The sequence below is a fragment of the Momordica charantia genome (assembly GCF_013281855.1).
Source record: "Momordica charantia cultivar OHB3-1 chromosome 10 unlocalized genomic scaffold, Mcharantia_2.0 BLBB01000010.1, whole genome shotgun sequence".
Classification (NCBI taxonomy): Eukaryota; Viridiplantae; Streptophyta; class Magnoliopsida; order Cucurbitales; family Cucurbitaceae; genus Momordica; species Momordica charantia.
The window spans coordinates 22,684,163-22,704,465 of NW_028275158.1; the positions used below are offsets into that span (position 1 = coordinate 22,684,163).

Sequence of the window (20,303 nt, forward strand, 5' to 3'; positions counted from 1 at the left end):
TGAGTTCAGTGGACAGTGGTCGGATCAGAACTTTGCGTCTTTCTTTAAATTTATTATTTAAAAAAAAGAAAAAATCGTTTCCAAATTGCAATATCCAAATTCCAAGAATTGGAATCTGCAATTTAATTTAATATAGTCCAGGTGGGCCCAGATGACTCGACCCCGACTGTATTGCGATGACGTGTCAATCTCCTGAAACCTATCTTCTTCTCCGAAACCCAAACAATCTAAAAAATCTCTCTTTTACTTCACCGCACCAACTTCTGTTCTGCTCTCTGATCCGATTATTCCCATTCCCATGTGCGATCCTCCGATCAATCATTCCTCCTTCGATTTACCTCTGCAGTTTCATCAGATTCCGTATCAATGCCGATTGAGGAAGAAGATGTTGAGAGCTGTGGCAGCAGGCCCTCACCCACGCATTCCTCATCCCACGCCAACCCTAGGCATCACCGCCACAAGTTCCAGGTCTACAGCGAAGTCCTCCGTCGAATCCAGGATTCCGATTTCCGGGAGGCTAATCTCCCTGGCTTTGATCATCAGCTCTGGCTCCATTTCAATCGCCTCCCTGCCAGGTTTCTTCCTTGCCCTACATCCCCATTTCGTGGTGGATTACTGGCTAGACCCTAATTTGTCGCGTAATTCTCAGTTTGGAATTGTGGAATTTGACTCCTGCAGTGCACACAAATCCAACCGAAATCACTCTCTCTCTCTCATGCACTGCACACTGTCCAAATATGCTAATTAGACAATACTTTAATGGTGATCTGAAAATAGTAATATGAAGAAAACAGAGTTGTTTGGTAGAAGATTTGAAAACTGAATCTAAGTTTTAAAAATTGTTTAACGTGTTTAGTTACGCTGGTAGTGGCCCACTAAATATATTGATTAATTTGTTAAATTTTGTTTAATTAGTATTTAACAATATTATATATTTTTATAATATATTATAATTTACAATTTTTTATTTTAACAAAAATGAAATTAATATAATATATTTATGAAAGTTTTTTTCTTTCCTTACGTAATTTTGCATGTTAAAGTATCAAATTTAGAATTTGAAAACACTCCAAACAAAATATGTTTGGATATGTTGTTTTCAGAATTTCTACTAATGATTCAGTGAATATGAAAATAAGAAACAGAATCTGGACTGCACACCAAAAGCTAATCAATAATTTTTAATAGATTTGAGATATGCACTATGTCAAATTGACAAGTTTGAAAGATTAAGGAAGCAATTGAGGCATTGTGCAATGGACTAAATCGCAAAGTTTGGATTTAGTTCAATTACGTTATTTGTGTGGCGAGGTTTCACGTGCTTGCTCGTTGTTTAGAGCATTAGTTCTTCAGTATGTAGTTTGGACTTTGGATTACAAACTCATCTGTTATTTTTCCTTTATCGGTTGTTATATTAACTTTTTGTTAAGTTCCGATTATTTGCTGTATAGATACGCGTTGGATGTGAATGTTGACCGAGCAGAAGATGTACTCACACATAAGAGATTACTTCAATTGGCTGTAGACCCTGCTAATCGACCTGCATTTGAAGTTCGTTCTGTTCAGGTAAAGTGCATACAACTGCTTGAACCGTTACGCCAATTGAATCAATTTGACTGCTAGCAGTTCAGCTCTTCTTTATTCTTGCTATGATGTGATTTCGACATAACATGAGCAAATGAGTATTCATTATCGTTACAAATCACGTGAATAGATACTGAAATAGTATGTGGTTTCAAAGAGCAGAACTTCATGACAATGTATCTATAGGATCTATTCTGTTTTCGTACAATCTGTTCTCTAATTGTTCTACTTTTGTTATATGCTTATTGCTATTTCATAAAAATAGCTTAACCTTCTTTAAGATAGAAAGATGAAGAATTGAGCTTCAAGGATTTTGTTTCTAGATTTTATCTTGCGTAGAAGCTTTATATAGACTTTTGTCATAATGTAGGTTTATCCTTCTTCCAACGAAAACTATATCAATTCTTCCTGTTTGGATTCTTCAATGATTGAAGATGCTCAGAGCTCTTTCAATTATTCTAATATACAGGGGTGCGTCTCAGTAATGTTCTTCCATCTATATGTGTCTTTACAATTATGTTCTGATTCTAATTTTTGTTTTTGTACCCATTGATTTACTCTCTCTATCTCTAGGAACCATCCTCCTCCAACCTTTGGTTCTTCACCTCATCTGGAAGCACTTGCACTACAAGCCAGCAAATATGGCGTTGAAGATGGAGACAGTGCCCTACATGTGACACCCTGCTTCTCACGGTGAGGAGAAAAGAATTTCTTTTTACAGCAGCACGATAAAATTGTAAAAGACAAGAACAACGATCTAGTTACTCATTTTTTAACTACATCTCTATCTAGAACTTATGGAGAGGAGGCCAATATGAGCTTAGCTCAACGGTAATTGAATTGGCAAACCTCTTTGACCAAGAGGTCATGAGTTCGAATCTCTCACTTTCACTTGTTATAAAAAAAAAAAAATTATGGAGAGGAGGAACATCTTCATCTGCCAATATATTAATATATTATTTAATGCCTGACCCCTTTTCTTGTCCAGTTTCTTCATGCTTTCATTGAACCTTTGGACGCTTCATTCATTATTCTTTTCAATTTTTTATCCGTTTGATTCAATTTGTTCTCCAAGTGGCAGCGAAACAACTGAGTTATAAATCTAATGTCATGCAGAACAATAAAAATATTATTTTTTGTTTACCGCATACAGTGTTATTTTTTTGTTGATAGGAAATATACAATGTTAGTTGTATAACTGCTTTTGACACAATGGTGTTTTTGTAACCTAATGTTTCATTCTACCATTGCCAATTTATAGGCCAATGCATGAGATTACATTTGCAACAAGTGACAAGCCTAAACTCCTCAGTCAGGTATTTGACCAATTTATCACCAATTTAATCACTCATGATCGTAGTTTCTGAAGTGTGCTAAATAGAACTGCAAAAAATTTTCACCTACTTCAAATAATCATGTTAGCTTTATGCTGCTACAAGTTTGTCAAACCACGACCAAGATTTTAATGCTGTATGTTCACCTGCTGATGGATTTTACTATTTCTTGCTTGAACGTGTACAAAAATGAAATATAATTTGAACTTATATTGCAGTTGTAACTTGGGCATTTGAGACTACATAATTTGAGGGGCCTGCATTTGCTGTTTCATTGGGCTTTCTTCATTTTAGTATTTTATATTGCATACCTCGAGCATTGCTCTTTTTCTTGTAACTCTCAACAAGTGTGATTATAATAGACTAACCATTTATTACTAATAACTGACTACGACAGCTTAACAAGCTTAACAGAAACGTTTTCTAATGAGCCACCTTAACATGGCATTTAACACATGTTTAAAGTTTATGTGTTTAACACTTCAGTGCTTCCATCAAAGAAAAAATATGAAAACATAGGTGACCTCAGTTGTTAATAAGCAGTGTCAGGAGTCCTACTCCTCACAGAAAGAAGAATTATGTATCTCATTCATGATTGCTACCTTTACGAAAGTATGTTTCTGGAATGGTAGGTTGTCAGGCATTCTTGATATGCTACAAGTATTTAAACTTAAATTAAATGAGATATTTAAGATGCTAGGGTTTTTCTTTTCCCTTTATTTATCACACCCTTCACCGGATAATAGAAAGTCTTGATTCTGGTCAGTTAACTTCCTTACTAGCTGATGTTGGACTTAACATACAAGAAGCTCATGCATTCTCCTCTGTTGATGGTTTCTCTCTGGATGTTTTTGTCATTGATGGTTGGCCTTATGAGGTAAGATCTGATGTTAGGGTGGTAAAATTTGGTGGAGCTTTTCTCCGTTTACTTTCTGATCAATATTCGGAAGTTTACAAGAGCAATGTATTCTAACATCTTTTAATATTTTATTGCACATATCCTTTATATCAATAATTTTCATATTTATCTACTTGAATATTGGCAATTGTAGGAAACTGAGGAGCTTAAAAGGGCATTAGAAAAAGAAATTTTAAATTTTAAGGTATCTTCTTAGTTCTTTATATTATTTGAACGACTTCCAATTTTTACTGATAAATTCTCAGAATTATTATTATTATTATTATTTTTTAACGTACCTGAAATGGGATGCAGGAGCAGTGTTGGTCAGAAAAACAGTCAAGTTCTGCCTTGGGTAAGAATAACCAGAATAGAGTCGAATCTTTTCCTAGTTGTGTTGAAATACCTGCTGATGGTACTGATGTCTGGGAAATTGACACCAGACAACTAAAACTTGAGAATAAAGTTGGATCCGGGTCATATGGGGACCTGTAAGTTTTATCCAATTATAACATATGATTGTTAACTTATAAAAAAATTGTTAACATGTCCTCCTCCTAATCTTCCCTCCCTCTCCTCTCAAGGTATCGGGGCACGTATTTTAGTCAGGAAGTAGCTATTAAAGTACTGAGGCCTGAGCTTATTAATGAAGAGATGATCAAAGAATTCTCTCAAGAAGTTTATATAATGAGGTTTGTCTATATTGTTATTAACACCATTGTACTCTAGAAGAACATATGGTATGACGTTGAAGGACAATGTGGGATGCATCGGGTTTTAGGCTCAAAATGTAGCAATCTGAAGAGGTAGGACTTAGATATTGTACTACTTTAAAGTTTCGGTTGAATTTAAGATCATCCGTTACTTTCTAATCTTTAGTCTTCAAAAGAATGCTTCTACTTGGTAAGAGGTGCTTCTGGTCTTAGAGTTACATTCTTGTTATAGTCGAGGTAAAACAGTGGCACGCTACTAATCTCATATTTGGTAACAAACAAAACAACATATCAATTTAAAAGAGGATTTTTGAATGACGGAAGATGATGGAAAATGTCTAGAAATGCAAGCCCAATGGAAAGCTAATGTTTTTTTAGGTCTTTCAAAAGTTGAGCGGGCATCTCTAAATATGTTTTAAGAAAATCATCTAACTTACATTTCATTGGTATCGCTAAATATTCCTCTCCAAATACTTTTTCCATTTAAAAAAAATCCTACATTGATCCTGAAGACAGATGGCTTTAGAAGATTCCCATAAAAGCATTTGAAGCAATTTAAACCAATAGATTCCAAATGTTTCTTGCACAATGCACCTACATGGAGACGAATAACGCACGATGGAGTCTCTCAATGTTATACTAAAGCCCGATATCCTATTTTTGCAGGAAAGTTCGGCACAAAAATGTTGTTCAATTTATTGGCGCTTGTACTAGACCTTCAAACCTGTGCATTGTGACGGGTAAGCTATGATACATAAATGGCTTCATATGTGAGGTTGTAACTTGTCACTTCTAGAACCTTTGTTTCTTACCGTTCGCAAAAGTTCTGTAAGGATTAGCTATAGGACATTAGCCTAAACAATACGTTTCTAATTGTATATTGTATGTTCCTTGTAGCGCACACACATAGCGATTTTCATGATATTGTTTTTTAGTTTGTTTCTCATTCAATTGAATATTCCTCCTTTTACATTTTGGACAGAGTTTATGTCGAGAGGAAGCATATTTGACTTCCTTCATAAGCAAAGAGGTGTATTTAACCTTCCGTCTTTGCTTAAAGTAGCCATTGATATTTCAAGAGGGATGAATTATTTGCACCAAAATAATATAATCCATCGAGACCTCAAGACTGCTAATCTTCTAATGGATGAAAACATGGTAAGGGAATTTAATGAACCTGCTCGAATGAGAAACCTTCATCAATTTATTACCAATTACGCACATCCATTAGTTCTTCTCATAATCTTCTATTGTAAGTTAATTCACTAATGCATTTACTTGTCTGTCTTTTAGTAACTATCTGTCCTATTTGTCAATCCAATCTGCTCTTGTTTGTCTTTTAATAATAAGCATTTACACTGATGTTTTGTGCAATTATGTGCACAAACTTGCATTAGTGTGCCTATTTCTGATAAGCATAACAGGCTATGTTGATTTGTTTAAAGAAAAAGCCGAAGAAGAAGAAAAAAGATTGGAAATGAATATTTGGCGCTCACGATTTTAAAACATAGATCCTTCAACACAGGTTGTTAAGGTTGCTGATTTTGGAGTTGCCAGAGTCCAAACTCAATCTGGAGTGATGACAGCTGAAACTGGAACATACCGGTGGATGGCTCCTGAAGTATGTATCTTTCGTCGATTTCTTATATGGTTATACCTTGCATGTCTTTTTAATCGTTCCAAAACAAATATTCCTTACTGGATGACAAGAACGTTTCAAATTTAGTATTATACTTCATATGCTTGTATAAAATTGCTGTGTGCAATTTGGTTAAATTTCAACCTAGCTTGCTTAGCTGGCAGTCTGCTGGTCTGACACATTTTCTATTATATCTTGCTTTCTCTCTCCCGTGACCAATTCAAATTATAAACTAGACTTTGCATCTTGATCTTACTATCATCATCAAGAGTGATGAATTTAAGACACCGAATGACTACAAGGTTCAATGGAAAGCACGGATTTAGATGGAGCAGAGTACTTAGAAAGGGTATATCTAACCTTGACGACATATTAAATCTTCTGCTTTTGTTCTTGACGCACCTCCAATATTTCTTCCTTGAGCTAAAAATTCATAACATCACAACTTATTTTAGTTAATGACTTGTTTACTTAACATGAGTTTTACACAATTGCCTTCCTCTGGTGGCTTATGTGTGGAAGTTAAAAATTCCAAACAAAGTAGAGTTGTTTCTGTGGACTTTGGCTTATCGAAGTCTGAGTACTCAAGGGAAACTTCAAAGAAAATTCCCTTCGTGGGCACTTTCTCCATCGATTTGCTGCTTGTGTCGAAAGAAAAGTGAAAGTCTTGACCATTATTTATCCACTTTCCTTTTAGGTTGCATTTGTGCCTTCTAAAGAAGATTGATGATTGGGTTCTCAAGGTTTTGGGTGGCTAGCAGTTCAAAGGCAAAGCAAAAATTCTAAGGAATTGTTCCGTTAGGTATTTTTTGTGGCATGTTTGGAAGGAAAAGAATTATAGGATTTTTGAAGATGAGTCATCTTCTTTTGATTCTTTTTGTAATAGCTTTAAAATTACCAGCTCTTGGTGGTGCTCAAATCATTTTCTTTACGAGAAACCAAAATTTTCATTGAGACAAATGAAAACAAAAGCATATGAACAAGGACATAAAGAAAAACAGCCCGCATGGAAGAACCCCACATAAAGAAAGGGTCTTCAATCCAAAAGGATAAAGCCCAACTGATAATTACAAAACAAATTCAAAACGAATCCCATAAAAAGACATTAAATCTAATGAGATTCCAAGTAGATTTCCTGTTTCTCTCCACTCCCCTAAAGGTCCTATTAATTCTCTCAATCCAAATACCCCACAAGACAGTAAAGAAACAAGCTTGCCACAAAAAAAAAACCTCCCTTTTTCACGAAAAGGAGAGGACAAAAGTACTTCCTCCAACATAACTCCACAATCCCTATTACAGAACAAGCCACGTCAAAGATCTCAAAGAACGGCCCCCAAATGCCTTGGGAGAAGAACAATGCCACAAAATATGATCAAGATCATTCGAAACGTTCTTGCAAAGAACACACCAATGTGACCCCAAACAAAATGAAGAGGTCCTTTGAATACGATCCAAAGTGCTAACTTTTCCAAGTAAGACCTGCCACACAGAAAACTTAATCTTCTTTGGAATTTTCACTTTCCAAGAGCAGGGGAATACAAAACCTTAACGAAAGAACTACAAGAGAACCCTTCGCTAACTAGGGGACCAAACACGAGAATCTTTTCTATCTCGAAAAATAGGAGCACCTGTGAGCAAAAGGAGCATTTCAGCAGTTTCCCGAGATTCTCTATCAGTCAAAGTCCGACCAATGCCTAAAGAAAGAGACAACCCAAACCCCCCTTGAATCCAACAATGAGGCGAATTTAACAATGAGGCCACCGAATGTAACCTCCTGTCAGATAAGTGATAGAGACGAGGGAATAAAGATCAAAGGGGTTTTTATCACCCACCCAAAGGTCCTCCCAAAAGTAGATATCATGACCATCCCCAACTAAACTAGACAAAAATTAAATTGGGAAAAGAACGGAAAACCAGAGGAAATAGCCTTCTAGGGGTTGTTAGTGCTAACCTTAAGCTCTCTGTTTGAGGCCCAGTTAAAAGGATATGGCCCATATTTGCTCACGATAATCCTATGCCACAAGGCACCAGGCTCTTGACAGAATCGGCACAACCATTTAGCCAAATAGTGCGTCATTTCTCAGTCTCAGATTCTCGATACCCAGGCCCCGCGGCCTCCAACGACTTGGAAACAACCTCCCAATTAACTAAGTGAACTCCATCTCCCTCGTCCACCCCTTCTTAGAGGAAATCCCTCATAATTTTCTCCAAACTTCTACTGACCGTCGGACTTTGAAAAGAGAGAGGTAGTATAAGGGAATCCCGCCTAGAGTTGATTGAATAAGTGTTAAATCTCCCCCATTTAGAGAGAGCTTTTTTCCACAAGGACATACGCTTCTGAATCTTCTCCAACACCGGGGTCCAAAAGGAAAGACACTTATGATTATGGCTTAAGGGAAGGCCTAAACAAGAAGATGGGAGAGCCGCCACTTCACGCCCTACCAGGGAGGCCCAAGAGAGAAGTTTTGAGGGATCATAATTAATACCCAAAAGCGAACTCTTGCCTCTATTATTCTTGACCCATAAAATAGCCTAAAAAAGACAGAAGAATGTTCAGATTGCTAAAAGCGACTTCCTTCCCCGAACAGAAGAAAAAAGAGTATCATCAGCAAACTGAAGGTAGGATAAACTCGTCCTCTTCCCCACGACAAAACCCTCCAAAGCCCCCTTTTTCACACCTGAAGAGACCAACTTGTTCAGAATGTCCACCACTAAGATGGAAGAAACGGAGACAAAGTATCTCCTTGTCTCGGACCCCTAGTGGATTTAATTTTCCCCCTAGGCCCCCGATTAACCAAGATCGAAAAATTAACCAACCTTTTACAGTTCCAAGTCCAAGATCTCCATTTAAAGCCAAAACCCTTCCTCCACGACACTTGATCCAAGAAGTTCCAATCGACATGATCGTAAGATTTTCTCAAAATCTATCTTAAAAGATGACACCCTCCAGCTTTATTTTCTTATAATCTTCAATAGCCTCCTTGGCGATAAGCACCTCATCCAAAATTTGATTTTGATGCCAGCAACATAGGCTCCTTGCAAGTCAAAGAGATGGTACTTGGCTAGACTTTCTTAAGTCTATCTGCAAAAATTTTTGTGATAATATTATATAAATTCGTAACGAAGCTAATAGGCCTCAACTCTTTAACCTTGGAAACATGCTCTTTTTTAGGGATTAAACAGACATAAGTTTCGGTCATGCATCAATGATCCCTTCTCATGAAATTCCCTAAACACCTTAAACAAGTCCTCCTAAATCCTTTCCCATTTGTCTTGGTAAAAAGCCAAGGAAAAGCCATTGGAGCCAGAAGACTTATCCCTATCGAAAACCAAACACCACTTTTCTGATCTCGTCCAGGGTAAAGGTAGCCTCCACTTCCCTATCAAGATTTGAAGTAGGACTCAATCCAACCCCTCTAAGAAAGGTCTAGGGCTAACCACCGGGCCGTATAACTTTGAGAAAAACGCAACCACCTCTGCTTCGATCTCATAATCTTCTTTCAAGACAACCGCATTCTCGGTCACCAAATGATCAATAACATTCTTATTCCTCTTGATGATGGTTAACGACTGGAAGACTTGTTTTGTTTGGCTTTTTGTCAGGGGTTCCCTATACCCCGGCTGTTCTTCGTTTTTCAGGCTGTTCTTTGCTCTTTTGAATATATTCTCAAAGTTTCTTATAAAAGAAAAAAACGAGTTTTACATAAATGAAGTTTGTCAGAAGTATTTATCAACTAGTCTGCCTATGTTTCTTCTAGATTCTAAACCCTAAAGGATGTCTCATGGTTTTTTTCCTTATGATGATTTTTAATTTGAAGGTCATTGAGCATAAACCGTATGACCATAAGGCAGACGTTTTCAGTTTTGGAATAGCCTTGTGGGAGCTTTTAACTGGAGAAGTAAGCAGCTGCTTTGTTTCCGAGTATTCACTTTATAGATGTTTTATGGTCTGTCTGTTTCAGCGTAAATATGATTCCTCTCTCTTTCTGTTTTGTTGCACAACTAGATTTCCTTACTCATCCATGACCCCATTACAAGCCGCTGTTGGCGTAGTACAGAAGGTATAATCATCTAACTCTTGATCAATATTACCCTCACCACAATCAAAATGTTTTAAAAATATTATCTGACCTGGTTTATCAGGGACTGCGGCCTACAATACCCAAGAATGTCCATCCCATTCTTGTAGAGCTGCTTGAAAAATGCTGGCGACTGGATCCAACCGAACGACCAGACTTCTCTGAAATTATAGAAATTCTCAAGCAGATGGCTGAGCAGGTAGTTAGACTCATTACACGTGTCTGATATGTTGGATTATCATGAAACTTCTCTTAGCGGGTTTTGATTGAAACAGATCGAAAATAACGGGGAAGATCGACGCAAGAAGGATAAATTATCTGGCGGATTCTTCTCAGCCTTCAGGAAGGGGCATCGCTGAATCCACACAGGAGGATCTCATCCAGAGCTGCAATAGTGCTGGTAATCAACATCCCACCCCAATGAGGCAAAAAACAGAAGGAAAATGTTTGGACCTTTATTTTTATTTCCTTTCTTTTGTGTCTATATTTCCTTATTTTGCCCAACAGTTATATTTGTAAGGGCCCTTCTCTGTCTGTGGCCATGTAGAAACTTGCCTATAACCTGTAGCATGTTGTATAATATATTACTGAACACTAATGCATTATTTTTAAAAAAATTCAAGTACAACTACGGGGCAAGAATTTGGACAGGCAAATGTATGATATCATAAACTTTAACCTGTTGAATTATGTTCAAGTTGTTCAAGTTTGTTTGAAACTAATGTATCTGAATATAGAACGAGTTTTATTCCTTTAATATTTACATGTTCGACTCTCTCTCGAGCTCTATCTTCTTTTTGTGATAGATTGAAATAAATCTTAATCTTAAATCTACTAGATTCCAGTTGAGCTATGACTAGCCCCACTTGCAGTCTAGAAAAACTAGCAAAAGATGTCGGGATCAAGTTCGTGTTTGTGTTAGTTATGAGTATAGATGATAGTTTCAACAAAAAAAATTTGGATAAATTGGCACTTGGATTCAACTTAAGTATCTCAAGAGATTAAGGATTTCAAAAAACAACTGCAAAAGAAATAAATATCAACAATCAAATAGAGGCTATAAACACAAAAGAATAGGATTCTGAATGAAGTTAGCCACAGTGCAATGTTGGCAAACAGATTGATAGGTTTATTATATATATCCTTTCCAAAGCATCTGCTAATATAAATGAAACCTTTTCTGTGCAGCTTTGAAGGAACATTGATGTGGGTTGGAGAGAGCTTCAGCCATCAGACTCTTCACTGTATCGGCTCAGAAGCTGGCGAGTGCGAACCCGAACCTGCAATCGAACCAATGCGTGCATGAATTGAAGAGCTATACGAGCCTGCCTCCTTGCGCACACCCCACGGGCTAGTGCTTGCAGCTTCACCAAGCTTCTTAGCGCTTGAAACGCCCGTCTTGCCTGAACAACAAGAGTTGAGTTAGTGTTGATAATATATCGATGTATGAATGATTAAATGTATTCTACTTTAGCAGTAAAGCGCACAAATATTCTCCAACCTTTTTTTAATGTATGACATTCAAATCAAAACAATAGTAAGTACTAGAAGCCAAAGCGAACATAGCTCAGTACCTGGAGGATGTGAGTTCGAATCCCAAAAAATAGTAAGTACTAAGAACATAACGTGTCATTTTATTTGATATTAGTTTGTTGGAGTAAAATCTACTTTGGAAATTTTTCTGATTGAAATTATTTACTTTAAAAATAAACAATAGATGTATATAAATTTGAAAAGGTATACATAATAGTTTGAAAAAGGATGGAGAATGCCCCTCGGTCCCATTGAGACGAACTTTCTATTAACGAATACTGATCAGTGCAAAGAACTTATTAAGAATCACAAAGATTCTTAATATATTTCTTTGGAGTTCAAAAGTAATCAAGAAAAGAAAAAAAAAACCTGAATTTAAAGACTTTCAATGTTGCTTTTTACCCATTTTAGTTATCTTAGCAGTCTCCCAAAGCATAAAACGCTTCTCCCCAAAGCATTTTTTTGGAAGAAGCTAATGCTTCTTTCAAAAGCATTTGAAGTATTTTTCTTTCCCAGATTTTGAAAAATACTTTAAATGGACTGCAAATCGCTTCTCTCCCTAAACCATTCCACAAAGAAAGTAAGAAGATTAGGGGTGTTTAAAAAATCCGACTATCCCAATCCAAACCATAAAGGTTGGGTCTCGGGTTCAACCCTTAAAAAATCAGGTCAACCCAACCCAACCCGAATTTATGCATATCTGTGTATAGTTTTTCATATTATTTTTTTTCATTTTGTATTTTAATCTTAGCTGTCTATTTAGTTTTAATCCTAACTCTCTCTCACTGCCATGATAATTAAAAATAAAAAAACACAACCCGACCCAACCTGAAGATATTGTTGGGTTGACCATCCAATTCAAACAAGACAGTTCCTATATATGACCAACCCGAAAATTCGGATTGGTCCCAAAACTCCTCCTAACCCGACCCGACCCAACCCGTAAATCCCCTCGACAAGGCAAGTAAAATGATGGTACATGGTAGTAAGATATATACAAGATGGGCTCTGAAACAAGCTTGGATTTTGATGGCTGCCAGTTCCTCTACAGACAAAACTTTTGTTTGAAAACCTGAACCATAACATTCTTCTCTTCTTCTTCTTCTTGTTCTACAGATGTAAGAGTGGTCTGTTCATGTTCTTCATCATCATGCGGTGGGGTAGCATTTGTCTGCAGAAAAACAATGTCTCTGTTGGGCTTTCTACTCAACTTCTGGCGAGCTCTTGTAAACCAGTTTCTTGAATTCCCCATTTCCCTAATTCTCTCCTCTCCTCTCTGGTCTGATCACTTTAATGGAAAAAATGTCCCAAGAAAGTGGGAGATGTGGGAGACATGTCGTTTATGAAAGAGAGAGACATTGATGTGTTTTTGTGTTGTGTCACAAATCAACAACGTGGAGGGATGATATATGATTCTCTCTCTTAGGACAACCTTCCTACTATTCTCTTCTTCAGGGTTTACCTTAATGATTGATGGGTTGGGTATTGCGTAACTATTTAGAAGTCGTTTGGTACTGTTATAGTTTTTTTTATTCTATTTCTTCGACCGTAAGAATTCATATATGCTAACAGAATCTTTTATTCATGTCTTGGAACAAATTGAAAATGAGAATAAGAAATAAGAAATTGATTTTGGTTATTTTTAAAATTAATATACAATTTTGAGAATATTCTAAAAAAACGACAAACAGGAAACATACTTAATTGTAAAATGGTTAGATTTATTAGGAAAATTAGAAACAGTAAACAAGAAATAAGAACGTTAGCAAACGTACCCTTAGTTTATGAACCTTAAGTAGCAATATATTTATACTTGTAATTTTGGGACAATATTATTAAAAAAAATTTCCTTTTACAATTGTGAGTGTTCGGGCCAGTTTGCATGCATTCGACTCATTTTGTTGAACAATTAACTGATTCTATTGCATTTGGTTTGTCAAGAAAGCACATAAGATATACTACCATAATTTGAACTCATTTTCTCTAAATTCTTTACGATTTACCTGGGTCGTTTTGGACTAATAGGCCAACCCATGATGATTTTTTGGAACGAGATTTAGTACGTGAATCTTAGTATGCCATATTTATTTAGTTCTCATTGTAATATATTATGTTCTTTTTAGTGCAACAGTTGTAATATATTATGTTAACGTGAAGTATTGATCTTTTGTAATGTAATATTTTAGTCTTTATAGTTTAAAAATACATTTGGTCTTAAAATAATCTATAGATCTATGTCCTTGAAAATTCTCAAAGACAATAATATTACAAAGTTAAAACTATGGAGACTAAGTTTAAAGAATCAATTATAAAGTTTAAATTAGAAGGATTGAATTTTTATATATTAAAGTTTAAGCACTGAATTATTATTCTAACGAATACATATTTTAACATTTTATTTACCCCCGACATTATGCAATTGAAGGTGTTTTTTCTAATTTTACCCCCTCACCTTTGCAAAATGTATTGGAACTGATTCTCTTGAACAATCAAAATTTCGTACTTCTGTTGGATCTCCATCGAAAGATTTTCTATATGGATAATATACATTTCAGTTGATCAAGCTTAATTCTAATTGTTTTGTTCCGAAGCAAACCACGCGCCGCTGGATGATGGTTCACATATTGACAAATTTACCTTTAAATTCTAGGCACCACAGAAGGATTCAAAATATAAGAAGTCTCCCTCAAGAAGGAAACGAAGAACGGGGACAAAACGAAGAGATCGTACCAATGTCTGAAATAGAGAGTGGAGTGTGGTCATTGGTGAAGACGACACATTACTGTTGCAATAGTCTTTACCTTAAATTTGAATAAATATTGAAATTTTCATCTTTCGATCAACTTTTATGTTTGGTAAGAATGGAAGGAACTTCAACGTTAAAGTTGGATTTTTATTGAAATTAATGATTTTTTAGAGAATTATTCAATGACCTATTTTGTGTATTTATCCCACTTAATTTTGTGCGAGTATGGATTTATGTTAAAATTAGTGAGTTTAGAAAGATTTTTCTTTTTCTGATAAATCTAAAATTATGAAAATTAATTCCCCTCCCCCACAGTAATATTTGGGGTAGTGTGTCGAAAAAAAGACTATAAAAAGTCAAAGGCTTCCCATAAGGGCTAAAATATTAAGAAAAGTTTATGAAAAACTTCAAATATTGTTCATGAAAATAGTGTAGAAATTAATTAAATGGTAGTTCACCAACTACCTTATTCTCTTGTTATAATTATGAAAATGTGCACATATAGCACATACATACACATCAACATGGTCTTAACCAATGCCAGGAACTTTAACGACTACACCTTCGATATTGACATCAACCCAAACTCGTTCACAATTGAAATCTAAAATTCTCGGAGTGCCTGCTAGAATCACTATCGCTTTCACATTAGGATTCTCTTTTTCTATGATCTGAACTGCAATGGTAGATTTTATTCCAACAAGCTCCGGCCATACGTTTTTCCCTGTACATTTATGTTAAAAAGTTTATAAGAAACATAAATAGTTGTCGAATGTTTAAGTTTCTTAATAAAATTGAAAACGAGATTATTACCAAACAGGTTTTTATTATCCGTTTGATCACATTCTCGTCTCTTGTTTACAGTTTTTGAGAAATATAACCCTTTAGTAACTGTTTCTGTTATCATCTCTCGTTTTTAAGAAACATTTCTAAAATTGTATAAAAATTTTGGAAACGACAAAATTAAATTTATTGTTTCTTATTCCTATTTCCAATTTTTTTTTTTCAAAACATAACTGAAAATATAATTTTATCATTCTTTATCTATAATATGCATAATAAATATGACATAAGAATTTAATTAAAAAATTATATTTCTGAATTTAAATTTTAGAGGATGAGAAGCAAGAAATTTTTAATAATAATATTCTTGTTTTTATTTTCAAACAATAAACATGCATAATTTATTTTGTACTCATGGAATCTACGTGCATCCAACCATCAAACTCCCGTTACCCATTTACACATTTTTAAAGATAGGAAATAAATCATCACAAATTTTAGCCTATGTATAAAAACCAAATCGTTAAGCGAATATTAAATTTAAAAGTCGAAATTTTAACCATTAAAATTGAAGGATTAGATCATTATAGGACTGAAATAAAAGATGAAAGTAAATGACGATTACCTGGTGGACATTCTGACATCTTGAAGCTTTGGATGTTTTGATTTAGATTTGATTGGAAATGACCAAATGGGTGTTGTTTTTATAGCCAATTTTGTGAGCTTTCAAAATCAAAATTGCAATTTTCTCAACCAATTAGACTTCGCCACGTGTAATTTCGCAGCCTACATTTTGGACACTTTCAGAGGATCCCTAAATTCAAAGGCCATTTATTTATTATAATTATTATTTTCTTTGGGTCATCACGTTTGTGATAAGTATAGGATAAGCATCTTGGACTTTGGGGAAGCTGCCAATTATTTTGTTGAGATTTTTTACAACTTGATTTTTCTTTCTTGAGATTAGAAGATTTTTAAAGATTTTTACACGTTTTTTGAGTTGGTGCTGAAATTAGTGGATAAAAGTAATGGTAATAATTGTAAATTAAAAGTTAAAAACTAGTTCGAGTTCGAATAAAAGTTGTTGTAAATTTCTTATTAGAAATCATTATATACGTGAGCAAGATCGTAGGTACATAGGTGAGAGAGAATATCTTTATTGATATGTAGCATTATTCTCGGTGAAACAAAAAATAAAGACGTGAGAATTTATATGCTCAAATTTAGACATTATTATCATCAATATACTAAATATGGAGATGTGTTCATTTTTCTCTAACAAATGGTATCAAAGCCATGTCCCTAACTTAACCGTGTTGGTAAAATCCTCGAATGTAGGGACAATACTTTTATTGGTACGAGATATCTGAGATGAAAAAAAAAAAACAAAACCACTACTCAAAATAGATCATATATACTAACCATCATGAAAATATATATGGAGATATCACATTTCCTTTTCACTTTCCTTTAGTTTATTTATATGGCCCTCTCTAATGTTATTTTAGATCATGTTTACAAACTTTGGATCATTCACTTAATTATTTATTTATTTATAAATATTTCGCTCTAATGTATCTTAGTTAATAGCGGCATATATATGGATAATAAGTACGTGAAATTTATGACTATATTTGAGAATATTTTTTTTATCACATCAAAAATACTTCGGACCCAAAATTATCATATTTAGAGTAACATAAAAATAATTTTTCAGGAAAAAAGAAGAAAAAAGAAAAAATTCTAAGAAGCATTTCTAGGATATTTTTGGCCATGGAACGAAAAACTCCAAAAAAAAAAAAAAAGTTGCTTTTAAAAGTGTAAAACCAAACATAAAAATATATGTTATTAAATAATATTAATAGAATACTTTATAATTAAAATACTTTTATTTAAAGAAACTTATTTTAGAAGTATGGTCAAACGCAACTTACATGAATTCTAGTAATTCTGAATTTTCTACGTTCACATCAACCAAATTAAAATTTACGATCTTTAGTAACATTTCAATTTCTGGTTTCTTGTCCTTGTTCTTTTTTTCTTCTTGAAATTAAGAAAAAACATAATTATTATTTCTTACTTTTTGGATCATTTCTTATTTCTTAATTTAATATGAAAATATATTTTTCAAATTAAATATTAGAAAATTCATGTTATATTTGATATTTGTCATGCATTTTATAAATAAAAATGATAAAATAATACTTATCCACATGTTTTAAAAAATAATTGAAAATAATAACTAGAAACAAGAAATTTAATATCGTTGTTCCCAAAATTTATATTGAAACAGTTACCAAATATTTATATATTTCTCAAAAACTAGAAATAAAAAACAAGGTTCTTTTCCCCGCTATCCGAATTTGCAATAATATATCTCTCTAACAAAATTTGATAATAATTGATTGTATACAATCTGTTAAGGACAACGGTAGACTTCAAGGAATATCCTTGAGATCAAGCAATGACCTCTTGTGTATGTACAGGTATGGAGACAGTACGCGATGATTGTTTCTCATATATTCCATGCATCATTTACAAAAAGTTTCATCATTGAAAATTATTAAGTTACCTTTTTCTTTTTAATAGAAGAGTAAAGTCGAATAACCTTTTTAATTATTTTACTTTTACTTATTTATTTATTTATAGAAGCAATTAATTCTCGACCATTTATTAAAAGGTAGGTAGAATTAGAAATAATGCTGCTTAATTGAATTAAATATAGTACAATAAGTGGGAGGTTTCGTACTAACAACCTCATAGTTTGAGATATATGTTAATATCGTTGAGTTAAGCTTATGTTAGCATTGAATTAAATACTTGATAATAGTAATATAAAATGAATTATATAATATTGTTCGTTTTGGACGTAATCCTCACGACTTTACTTTTGATTTCACCTAAAAGAACTCATACTAATGATGATAATTATCCTCATCTATATACCATGAATCATTCTTCCCCTCGAACAAAGTACCACAAAGCCTCTCTTCAACTAGTCACTCATCCGTCTATTCTCGGACTGGAGCGAGAGCTTGCTCTTATCCAAGGCTCCAGACACACTCGGATAGAGCATATCCACGAATCACACTATGACTACATCTTCTGAGACTCACCACTTATTTGTTCGACACTCGAGGATTCATCGACATAACTAGGTTTAGACCATGACTCTTATACCACTTGTTAACAACAACATACCAGGAACTTCAAGTATCTCCACAATAATATGATATTATCTATTTTGGGTATAACCTTCACGGTTTTGCTTTTGATTTTACTTAAAAGGTCTCGTACCAATAGAGATAATTATTCTTATTTATATACCATTAATCATGCTCTTTTCTAACTAATGTGAGACTTTGTTTGTATTCTTCTTACAAATTCACGACCCAAAAATTTGGCAGTCGGGCAAAGTAACCTCTATTTTATTCATATTATCATCTTCATGATAGGGATAAGAATCTTTGACTTTGGGCTCAACGAGCTACATACGTGGCCTTATTTTCTTTAAATGATTAGGTTATCCATTAAAAATTAAAAATTCAAAGTATATGACCTTTATGACGTTAAAAATTAGAAGCTTCTATCACGTGTTGCATTCTTTGACTTCTTTACCTCTACTACTTTTGTATTTGTTTTGTGTCTAATCTCTTGTAAATGATGTGTGGCAGAATAGCGTAAGCTAATTAGATGAGGTAAAAGGGGTAAGATTAAAAAAAAATTATGGTAAAAAATACATAAGCTAATTAGATGAGATAAAAGGGGTCAGATTAAAAAAATTTATAGTAAAAAATACATATTTGGTAAGTTTAGAGTTGGTGCTTATTTATTTATTTATTTTTTTAGAAAAATTTTTGACAATATACCATTCATTCAAAAGTACGTGAGAAACATATCAATTGAATTATTTCTTCTTTGATATTGTACGGACTATCTTCTTTTAATCATAATTATAAAAATAGGTCGATTTATATGACTAAGATGAAGCGTCTATTACTTCTTTCAAACCATATATATATCACATGATAGAGGTAATTACATTGCACAAGAACATCATTCTACTATTTGAGGAGTACTAATATATTCTAAAGTCATAATGCCGATAAAGAGATACTGAAAGTATATATCAAACAGGCAATACCAAAAAAATGTTGAAAATAGGTTAAAAGATTTGGGAAATTTTAATTGGTAGCTTATTTTGTTTTAAAATATATCAATTATTTATTTTTTTTAAAAGTAATTTGTAATTTTTAAAAGTAATTTGTAATTGTAAAAGTAAGTGTATTTTGCACGAGTTTCTGTATAAATGATTTATCTAATATAAATATCTATGTTTTTATTTGATGTGTTAGTTCATTAATTAATTAAGATATTGATTAACTATAATTATACATTATATGTATAATGATTTATGGTAATCACTGATATACTTATATTTCAATTTTTCTTTTATCACTTCTACCTATACAATTACCATCTTGATTTTTTAACCTAAAAGAAATTCTTTTCCATTTATGCATAGTATTTATTGTCTTTTTGGTCTAATTATTACCGATAATTTTAAAACTTATTTTTATTTTTATTTTTAATTTATGCATTATCATTGTAGGTATTTTCTAATAAATTATGGTATCGATATATATTTTTTCTTCTCTATAAATAATCAAAATTTCAATATTGGATTGTTTTTATTTTATATAATTTTTTAATTTGAATTTTAATGAAGTCGACAATTAACAAGTACATTTAACATATATAAAAGGAAACCAATTTTTTTGGTGGATTCCACTAAATTTAAATAAATAAAAAAGTGTTTAATCTTAATTTTTTAATGTAAAAACAATTTGTGGAAAATGACAGAAAATATGCTATATATTGCTAACTAAATAAAAATGAAAAACTAGATATTAATGGAGCAATAGATTGAAATACTTGGTAGATACTACCTTATTATTAATTTAAGTGCATTCATTATATGTATGTATATACAT

General features: G+C 33.4%; 1 protein-coding gene across 5 annotated transcripts; it reads left to right on the top strand.

Annotated features, from left to right (window-relative positions):
- The first annotated feature begins 226 nt into the window (after positions 1 to 226).
- LOC111014825 (serine/threonine-protein kinase STY17) lies at positions 227 to 11,891 on the top strand. 5 transcript variants are annotated; one of them, XM_088117094.1, is made up of 16 exons: positions 227 to 575; positions 1,452 to 1,566; positions 1,955 to 2,055; positions 2,158 to 2,277; positions 2,846 to 2,900; positions 3,685 to 3,795; positions 3,971 to 4,021; positions 4,132 to 4,307; positions 4,401 to 4,508; positions 5,196 to 5,269; positions 5,512 to 5,687; positions 6,055 to 6,150; positions 9,987 to 10,229; positions 10,312 to 10,446; positions 10,523 to 10,647; positions 11,436 to 11,891. In XM_088117094.1, the coding sequence occupies exons 1-15, from the start codon at positions 367 to 369 to the stop codon at positions 10,604 to 10,606; spliced, it is 1,854 nt and encodes a 617-aa protein (XP_087973220.1). In that variant the 5' UTR covers positions 227 to 366; the 3' UTR covers positions 10,607 to 10,647; positions 11,436 to 11,891. The 5 variants fall into 5 exon arrangements, with proteins under 5 accessions (XP_087973220.1, XP_087973223.1, XP_087973226.1 ...); XM_088117097.1 differs by lacking the exon at positions 11,436 to 11,891 and having other exon boundaries at positions 4,138 to 4,307; positions 10,523 to 10,953; XM_088117090.1 differs by lacking the exon at positions 11,436 to 11,891 and having other exon boundaries at positions 228 to 575; positions 10,523 to 10,953.
- The last annotated feature ends 8,412 nt before the right edge of the window (positions 11,892 to 20,303 follow it).